This window comes from Heptranchias perlo, chromosome 22 (assembly GCF_035084215.1).
Source record: "Heptranchias perlo isolate sHepPer1 chromosome 22, sHepPer1.hap1, whole genome shotgun sequence".
Classification (NCBI taxonomy): Eukaryota; Metazoa; Chordata; class Chondrichthyes; order Hexanchiformes; family Hexanchidae; genus Heptranchias; species Heptranchias perlo.
In genome coordinates this window covers 13,338,106-13,348,158 of record NC_090346.1, presented here as the reverse complement: position 1 = coordinate 13,348,158, position 10,053 = coordinate 13,338,106, and the positions used below count along the sequence as shown (strand labels likewise).

The 10,053-nt window shown below is 44.5% G+C and overlaps 1 protein-coding gene across 1 annotated transcript; it reads right to left on the bottom strand.

Annotated features, from left to right (window-relative positions):
• Positions 1 to 1,167: 1,167 nt before the first annotated feature.
• LOC137340870 (protein ELFN1-like) lies at positions 1,168 to 3,594 on the bottom strand. The gene has a single exon (XM_068003675.1). It carries the CDS (start codon positions 3,566 to 3,568, stop codon positions 1,196 to 1,198), a length of 2,373 nt encoding a protein of 790 aa, XP_067859776.1. The 5' UTR covers positions 3,569 to 3,594; the 3' UTR covers positions 1,168 to 1,195.
• Between the last annotated feature and the right edge of the window lie 6,459 nt (positions 3,595 to 10,053).

Below are 10,053 nucleotides of genomic sequence, written 5' to 3'. Positions count from 1 at the left end.
AATGTTTCCACTTGTGGGGGAGACCAGAACTAGGGGCCATAATTATAAGATAGTCACTAATAAATCCAATAGGGAATTCAGGAAAAACTTCTTTATCCAGAGAGTGGTTGGAATGTGGAACTCGCTACTACATGCAGTAGTTGAGGTGAATAACATAGATGCATTTAAGGGGAAGCTAGATAAACACATGAGGGAGAAAGGAATAGAAGGATATGCTGATAGGGTGAGATGAAGTAGGGTGGGAGGAGACTGGTATGGAGCATAAACACTGGCTTGGACCAGTTGGGCCGAATGGCCTGTTTCTGTGCTGTACATTCTATGTAATTCTATGTAAGATCAAATAGCCTGAAACAGTCATTATCTAGATTCAGACATGAAGAATTATCATTTGGGTGTGCACCCATCAAACCTCACCCCAGTAAGAACAGTTCTTCAAAGTACTTCATTGGCTGTAAAGCGCTTTGGGACATCCTGGGACCGTGAAAGGCGCTGTGTAAAAGTTCGTTCTTTCTTTCTCTCTTTTTTGCTTTCTTTTATTTCTGCGTCCCATTGGCAGTAAAGACTTTACTCTCTCTGGGAAGAACCCGCGACTTGGAACCAATGAGACAGACAGAGAGTGCGACAGAAGAAACCATTCAGTTCATTTCTTTCACCAGTCCAATTTTATCCAACGCTCGGGGGTCAGTTGTCAGACAGACATTGGAAATCAAACAAACTGTTCTGTAAAATCCGCGATTAAAACCTGATACAAACAGGTGAAAAAATCCAGAAACATAGTTGCAAATATAGAAATTTATCTGTACAGAACTGCGGGTGATGGGGGAAGAGGAGGGTGTTTACCGGTAAATATTACTGTACAATGCAAGGTGTGAGCGGTGTGTGAGCTACAATTACACGGCACGATCCAGTCACGGTGTACATTGTACAACGAACAATGTCCCATGTACACTACAGCGAGTCACACAGTCACAGGACAGAGTCATGCGATAAATAATATCCAATATTCCAAGGCTTATAGGTTTCCTTTTTATATATAAAAAAAGAAATCCTTTATACAGGTTTTAGAGTTCAGTTTCAAGAATTCTTGGTGCGTTCAATTTTTCTTTTAAGAACAGTTAATTTGATTGGGTAAAAACAGTTGCTTTAAAGTTTTTTTTTGGTCCAATTTAGTCTTGATGAATGAATATCTGAGGAATCAGGATTTGTGCTGGCTGGAAACTCCCTTCCAGTACTCTAGAATTTCGTGCAAGTCCTCGTCTGTCGCAAACTGGACTTTCTTCCTCAGCGCGTACCCTGCGGCGATGTACTCATCTTTTCTGTGCCATTTCTCATGAGGTTTGTAACGCTCCCACACTCCCTTGGAGGGCTTGCTGGAGTATTCCGGGCTGGAGGCATAGCTCACACTGTGGTACTGGGGGGAGAACTGAGAGTAGACCAGATTCCGCCTGGATCGAGATCGTGGAAGTGGTTCTAGGACACATGGGCTTGGGCTCCTCGCTTGTTTTCGATCTCCATGGTGTAACCCTGCGTAGAGGTGAGAGTGGTCACTGTAGGGTAGCATTTGACCCGCTTCTGATCTCACAATACGACACGGGGTCCCGGTCAGGATGGCACTGGGTGTAGGAGATGATCTTTCAATGTATTTCGCCTCTGATTTGTACCTGGGACCAGCATAGATCTCAGAGCGCACCGACCTGGGGCTACGTACGGAGCAGTTGGACGAGATGCTGGGACATTTGGGTGCTGCGTCCATACTGCTGTGCCTCTTTAATGGGTGGTACCTTTCTCGATAAATAGGGGACAGAAACCCCGATTGCCCCTGCGATTGTTCGGCGATCAGAAAGCTCTGGGGCTCCACTGAAGCCATGGCCCCAGCGCTGGTACCCCGGAAAGAGCCAGTCTCTGTCTTCAAGGCATCGATGCAGTTATTGATAATCAGATTCACTTGATCCACCTCTTTTGTTATGGTCGATATCTCAGTGGCGGAGTCCTGACTCTCCCCAAACATACACTCGAGGACGTCTCTGTGATACGGGTGTTTCCCCGTCCTCACGTCGATGTAATTGCCCCGGCTGGGTTTTGGACTTTCGATCACCTCCTGGAGATTGTACTCTTCCAGGTCCCCCGACGAAGGCAGGAAAGGCATCCTGGATGACATGGTGTCGGAGGGTGGGACGGGTTTCTGTGCCAACTGGGTGAAGGTGATTGTCTCCAGCTCTGGGGCGTATTTCAACTCAATGATGGTCTTCTTGGCGTTTCCCGATTTCTTGTTCTTTACCCGTTCCTCTTTTCTTTTGCGCAGACAATAATAGGTCACACCCAAGATGATGACTATTCCGAAGAGGCAACCCAGGATGGTCATGATGTAATGAGTGGTATTGGATGCGGCTGGTAATAGCTTTGCTTTGGTTTTAGCCCTTGTGGAGAATGTGACACAAGTTCGATTGTATCTCAGGGAATTCTGAATGGAAGTCACACAATACGTGTAGTTAGTGTGGGGACTTAAGTTCTCAATTTTAATTTCCTCCCTTTCTGTGACGAGGTCCTTTATGTCTATGTAGAAGCTGTTGTTATATTGTACCAGGATGTTTGCTTTACTAATAGGGGCGGGGATATGGACCAGCAGGGTTGCTGTTGTGTAGGTAACTTCTTTTAACTTTATTACCGGTGTGTCATCAGCCTTCATCAAGGGGGTTTGAAAGGACATCAATGGGGTAGATTCTTCGCCTGATGGACAATCTTCAGCTCCGCAAGGACTTTCTGGGACGGCAGTAGTTGAGGGTTTTTGTGTGAAGATGAATCTGGGATCAAAGGAATAAAGATCTTCATTGCACATGGAAGCAAGCGCGCCCAATGCATCCTTGGAACTGGCATGGCCTTGGCTCAGCAAAAGATAGCCAGCAAAATTTGAAGGAGATGTACATTGAGTCCGATCGTAGCTCCTGGTGGCGTTGTTAAACTGCACCAGCCATTTCAGGAAGCCCAGCAGGTCGCAGGAGCAGTAGAACGGGTTGCCGTACAGTTCACAGGTGGAGAGTTTGCTGAGACCGAGGAAGGTGGAACTTTCCAGCGTCTGCAACTGGTTCATGGACAGGTCGATGTTCATGACGTTGGGACATTCCCAAAAGGAATTGGGACTCACCACCTCAATAAGGTTGGCCTGGAGGTAGAGGTATTCCAGCCTGCCCAGTCCCCGCAGGATCCCCTCGGTGATATTCCGAAGCTTATTGAATCCCAGTTGCAAAACGCGCAGGTTGTACTGGGCGGAGAAGGCTCCATCCTCGATGTAGGAAATCTGATTCTTGGTCAGATTGAGTTCCGTCAAGTTGCCGAACCTGTTGAGTGAGGAATATTGGACACTTTTGATCTTGTTCTCGTTCAGCCGGAGGTCCACGATCGTGCTGTTGATGTGCTGAGGGATGGATTCGTACGGGGGCTGGTTTTGGCTACAAATTGCCAGCCACACGAATCCTTTCTCTCCTTCGATGAGCCAGCAGTCACCGCAAACTCCAGCAGCATTCATCAGCGAGGCTAGAGAGACCCAGAGACAGAGACTGTGCAGAGCCATCCCCTTGTGCTCTAGGGGTTGTGGGCAAAGAGCTTTCAATAGCACCCAGCTGTTAAACAAGTTGTTGAATTGTTCTATGGGCCTTAAAATGAAACTGTCCTTGAAACTCTAGCTTTTCAACTGAAGTGCCGTTATTTCCTTGTCCATGTAAATCATGATATTTCCCTGCTCCAAATTCCTTTGTACGCGGTTCTGTTTTGTGCACTGTGCTTCCAAAACATCTCTTCGGATATTTTCATCTGCTTTTCTTAGATTTCCTGGGGAAAAAAAACGAAGAGAAAAATTCAGTAAAGATTATCTGAGATGGTTTTTAACCAGGTTGGTTCCTATTTTAAGGTTCTTGCCAAGCAAATCTCTTAGGCTGGTCTTGTTTTGAATCACTGTTACCCATTCCACTTTAGCACCACGTTCACTCCCCCACATACTTTCTGACTTTTGAAACAAAAAATGAGTTCTAATGAGGGGTTTTGATAGAGTAAATAAGGAGAAACTGTTTCCACTGGCAGGAGGGTCGGTCACCAGAGGACACAGATTTAAAATAATTGGCTAAAAGGACCAGAGGGGAGATGAGGAGAATTTTTTTTACGCAGTGAGTTGTTATGATCTGGAATGCGCTGCCTGAAAGGGCAGTGGAAGCAGATTCAATAGTAACTTTTAAAAGGGAATTAGATAAATACTTAAAAAGGAAAAATTTGCAGGGCTATGGGGAAAGAGCAAGGGGGGAGTGGGGCTAATTGGATAGCTCTTTCTGAGAGCCTGCACAGGCACAATGGGCCGAATGGCCTCCTTCTATCCTTGTTTTCAAATCCCTCCATGGCCTCGTCCCTCCCTATCTCTGTAATCTCCTCCAGCCCTACCACCCTCCGAGATCTCAGATCCCCTCCAATTCTGGCCTCTTGCCTCGATTTTTATGGCTCCACCATTGGCAGCCGTGCCTTCAGCTGCCTAGGCCTTAAGTTCTGGAATTCCCTCCCTAAACCTCTCCGCCTCTCTACCTCTTTTGCCTCTTTTAAGACGCTCCTTAAAACCTACCTCTTTGACTAAGCTTTTGGTCACCTGTCCTAATATCTCATTATGCGGCTCGGTGTCAATTTTTGTTTGATAATCGCTCCTGTGAAGCGCCTTGAGACCTTTTACCATGTTAAAGGCGCAGTATAAATGCAAGTTGTTATTGTTGGAATGAATCACATCGCACCTTGATCACAACAGGTCAATGGGGACTCGGTTTAACATCTCACTGAAAAAAGGTATCACCTCCAACGGTGCAGCCTCCTCTCAGTACTGTGCTGAACTGCCAGCATAGATTATGTGCTCAGTTCCTGGAGTGGGGCTCGAACCCTTAACTTTCTGAGTCGGAGGGGGAGGAATTGCTTCAGCATTCCTGGACTAAAGGGGAGGAAACAAAAACAATCAGTGGCTGGTCAACACCCTGTTGGATAGTGCACGTGTGGACATTATGTGAAGACATATAATGGACAAATAGTTCACACATAAAGAATGGCCATTTGGGTAAGTTATCAGAGGCTTGCTTGCACAGCATAAAACTGCACATAAGACGGCACCTTGAGGAGAAGGGGGAATAGTGTGTGTGGAGAGTACAACAAGTCTGCAGGATACTGAGGGAATATGAACATCGTCTGCTAAATTGCAGATATAAATACCGCCGTGACCTTGGATTAATTTGCAATCACTGGAGCATCCATCCCTCACAGCCATTGCTTTGCAATGTGTGAATGGAGATGGTAATGAGATGTAACACTGAATCAAAGTCGAAATTGTAAGGTTGGTACAGGCCCTGGGAGCTGAATAGTTGTCTCATGAGAATCTGCTCCTCACAAGTGTCGTCTGTTTCCGAGAAGCAGGACTCTGTTACTGGCTGCCAGTGTCTGATTGTGCAGGGACACATACCATCTCGTTTAAAACATTTTATATAGTGTGAAATTTAAATGAAGAGCCAAGGTCCCACTACAGGAGACCCGCGAGGTTGAAAAGATGAGATAACTCGAAAAGTAATTAGGTGATGCATTAGTCCGTGGCTTGAAGGAAAGAAAGTAAGAACTTACATTTATATCCACGACCTCAGGACGTCCCAAAGCCATTGAAGTATTTTTGAAGTCTACTCGCTGTTGTAATGTAGGGAAACACAGCAGCCAAGATCCCACAAACAACAATGAGGTAAATGACCAGATAATCTGTTTTAGTGATGTTGGTTGAGGGATTAATGTTGGCCAAGACTCCAGGGAGGGCTGCCTTGCTCTTCTTTGCAATAGTGGCCATGGGATCTTTTACATCCACCTGAGAGGGCAGATGGGGCCTCAATTTAACATCTCTATGTGAAAGAAGGCACCTCTGACAGTGCAGCATTGGGAGTGTCAGCCTAACTTATGTGCAAGAGTGGGGCTTGAACACACAACCTTCTAACTCAGAGGTGAGAGTGCTACCCACTGAGCCAAGGCAGACACTGGGCAAAAGGGATGAGTGAGAGGAAAGAATTTAACGGTTTTGAGAACCTGGAAAAAAATGAGTTGGAGTGGCAGATGGAACATTGTGTCTTGGCTCCAGCAGAATAAGGATTCTAGGAGGAATTAAAGAGCATACCATAGCATTTTTGGACCTCAGGTGGAACAAAACAGGACACTGAGAGTCACAATGACCATATTTGTATTGCTAAAACAAAGAAAGATTGTTACAGAGAGGTTGGGGGTTAAAGGTGAGAGAGGGGTCAGCTATCAGATGACAAACTTTTTGTTGTACCCTGCTCAGAGGGATTTCGACAGAGTAAATAAAGAGAAACTGTTTCCACTGGCAGGAGGGATGGTAACCAGAGGACACAGATTTAATAAACCAGAGGGGAGATGAGGAGAAATTCTTTTACACAGCGAATTGTTATGATCTGGAACGCACTGCCTGAAAGGGTGGTGGAAGCAGATTCAATAGTAACTTTCAAAAGGGAATTGGATAAATACTTGAAAAGGAAAAAATTGCAGGGCTATGGGGAAAGAGCAAGGGGGAGTGGGACTAATTGGATAGCTCTTTCGAAGAGTCGGCACAGGCACGATGGGCCGAATGGCCTCCTTCAGTGCTGTCAGATTCTATGAATATGAGAGGTTTTTTTTAAAACACCTCTATTATCAGAATTGAGACATTGTGGAGAGATTCTCGTCCTGACAAACACTGATCACCATCCCCAGAAAGTGCAGGAACAGCCCCATCAGGAGGACTACCTCATAACATTTCAAGATTTCTAAAACATTCTTATGGCTGGGTCTATTAATAGCAAAACGACCAATATTATTGATGTGTAAGAGTGCAGGGAAAACCTTGATAAGTTGGATGCTCTTCTATTCTTGGCCAGTGTTCATTCGAAAGGATTACATTATGATTTCATAAAAAAGAGAGTGCTTTCACAAGAGTATAGGCAGCTTTAATGGAACCCATTAAGACTAGAGGCATGCAGAGACATGACTAGAATATCCATTCATGACCACTGAAACACTGGGTGTAACTGATCCAATGGCTGTGCTAGGGGAGGGCTCTAAGGCAGAACACAGGAACTCAAATAGTTTGATGAGCTGTATGTGTGTATTTAATCAGAGCACACCCGCATATTCATGAGACTCTCAGATTGCAGACAGTAATATATGCGCAAAATAAGGACTTGTAGACGACAGCTGATTACAAGTTGTGTCTGTATATGTGTGTTATGTAATTGCACATAAGCTAGCTTTAGGTTAATTAAATATTTGCATAGATTCAGGAGGATTTATTTATTTTACTGAGTTATTCTCACTATTCTATAAGGTCCTGACTTGGGTACTTTTATGCAGCTGATGTGTAAGTGTGTGTGTATATATATATATATATATGTGTATGTGTATGTGTGCATGTGTGTATGTGTGTATATATGTATGTGTATGTGTGCATGTGCGTGTATATATATATGTGCATGTGTGTGTATGTCTTTTTTCTGTGTGTGTCTGTATATGTGTGTGTATGTGTGTCTGTGTATATGTGTGTGTATCTCTGTGTATACGTGTGTGTATCTCTGTATATACGTGTGTATGTGTGATTTTCTGTTTATGTGTATATATGTGTCTGTGTGTATATGTGTGTGTGGGGACAGGGGGATGCTTTATACATTCAGGTCGGCTGAAGACACCGTTTTGGGTTCAGTGGCATCAGTCAGTCCCTTAAGTGGTTTAGGCATCTCATTGTTATGGGCAGTGACTCACATTGCCCTATATCTACTTGTACAATAGCAAAACCCAGGGATGTAACAATAGTAGCCCCTTGTGATCTGGAGCGAATACTTGCACCACATGCATATCCATTAAGCTGCTTTATTCTGCAGTAAGATGAATATACAGAGCAATGGGTATGATCAGATTTGTTTAGTTCAATCAAAACAACTTACCTCGCCGCAATGCGACAAAATAAAGAACACGCCACACTTTCCCACTTCAGTGGGTCATCTTACTTGACTTAAGCAAGGGGTCTTCTATCATCCAGCATTCCTAACATCTTCACTTCAGCGAAGGTCCTAATTCCCCCCCTTGCCCCTCTCCTCCTCAAGAGTGGAATCCACCATCCTAACTTGGCAATGACCTTTGGCAGAGCTCCAATGAGTAGGGTTGTCACAACAGCAATGAGTGTGAATGACCGCTGGATTGTCACATCATCTTTCATTGTCCCTAAGATGCCTTGACTGAAACCTAATCCATACTATTCAGCTCTAATGTCCTGTGAATGTAACCCCTTGAGAGGTAAGTTTAGCTCAATAGCAGCATTAACATATTCTAACATTTTAAAATTTTCAACCTTTTGTTCAAATCCCTCCATGGCCTCGCCCCTCCCTATCTCTGTAACCTCCTCCAGCCCTACAACCCTCTGAGATCTCTGCGCTCCTCCAATTCTGGCCTCTTGTGCATCCCCGATTTTTATTGCCTCACCATTGGTGGCTGTGCATTCAGCTGCCTGGGCTCTAAGCTCTGGAATTCCCTCCCTAAACCCCGCTCTCTCTCTCTCTCTCCTCTTTTAAGACACTCCTTAAACCCTACCTCTTTGACCAAGCTTTTGGTCACCTGTCCTAATACCTCCTTATATGGCTCAGTGTCAAATTTTGTTTGATAATCGCTCCTGTGAAGCGCCCTTGGGATATTTTACTACATTAAAGGCGCTATATAAATGCACGTTATTGTTTGTGGTGTTAATGTCTGAAATCCCAAAATTTGACAATTACATTAGTCTGAGCATAAGAACGTAAGAAATAGGAGCAGGAGTAGGTCATACTGCCGTTGGAGCCTGCTCCGCCATTCAATAAGATCATGACAGATCTTTTACCTCAACTCCACTTTCCCACCTTATCCCCATAGATGTGTTACTTTGACTGTATTCATGTGATATTACATTGGTCTAACTGCAGGTGACTTAGTTTGACTGTGGGGATGTGGGATGTTCTTCTGATTGTGAGGCGCATTACTCTATCGTTCTTGTGGCGTACTGTCAAGCTTCTTGTGTATTGTTGGAGCTGCACCCATCCAGCCTTGTAGGTGGCAGAGAGGCTTTGGGAAGTCAGGAGGGGAGCCACTCAGTGCAGAATACCCAGTCACTTCATATTGTGCCGTTGATCATGTGTGATTGACAGCATTGATTCCAGAGACCTTTAGCCTGTATAAGACCTGTGAGATTCTCTTGCAATCTTTAGTTCTGTCTCAGGTACGTGGACTGCATGGGTGAACTGGAGCTCAAGTTGTCCATGGACCACATTCAATCTTGAAGGTCTAAAAAGGAGACAAACTTAAAGATCTGCTGCCTGTCAGATACTGCCAAAAAAAGCCGTTCTAAACAGAGCACATCGATCGCGCTGTTTAGTATCCTGCTGTGTCATTTGCTTCTTTGTATTCTTTTACTTGTAAATTAACCCAACCAAGAAGTTTTAGCCTGTGAATATTGGTCCGATTGCATGTTATTTTCTGCTTTCAGAAGGAATGGAAGAGTGATTATTGTGATTGGGGGTTAATTGTTAAACCTGTGCCCACTACCCTGCACATGGCAATGAATAAGATACAAGTTTTGGTTCATAAAGAACTCATAGAATAATAGAATCATAGAAAGGTTACAGCACGGAAGGAGGCCATTCAGCCCATCGAGTCCATGCCAGTTCTATGCAAGAGCAATCCAGCTAGTCCCACTCCCCCGCCCTTTCCCTGTAGCCCTGCAAATTTTTTACTTTCAAGTACTTATCCAGTTCCCTTTTGAAGGCCATGATTGAATCTACCTCCACCACCCCCCCAGCAGTGCATTCCAGATCCTAACCAATCGCTGCGTAAAAAAGCTTTTCCTCATGTCACCTTTGGTTCTTATGCCAATCACCTTAAATCTATGCCCTCTGGTTCTTGACCCTTCTGCCAATGGGAAAAGTTTCTTTTTTTCTACTCTGCCTATATCCTTCATGATTTTGAATACCTCTGTCAAATCTCCTCTCA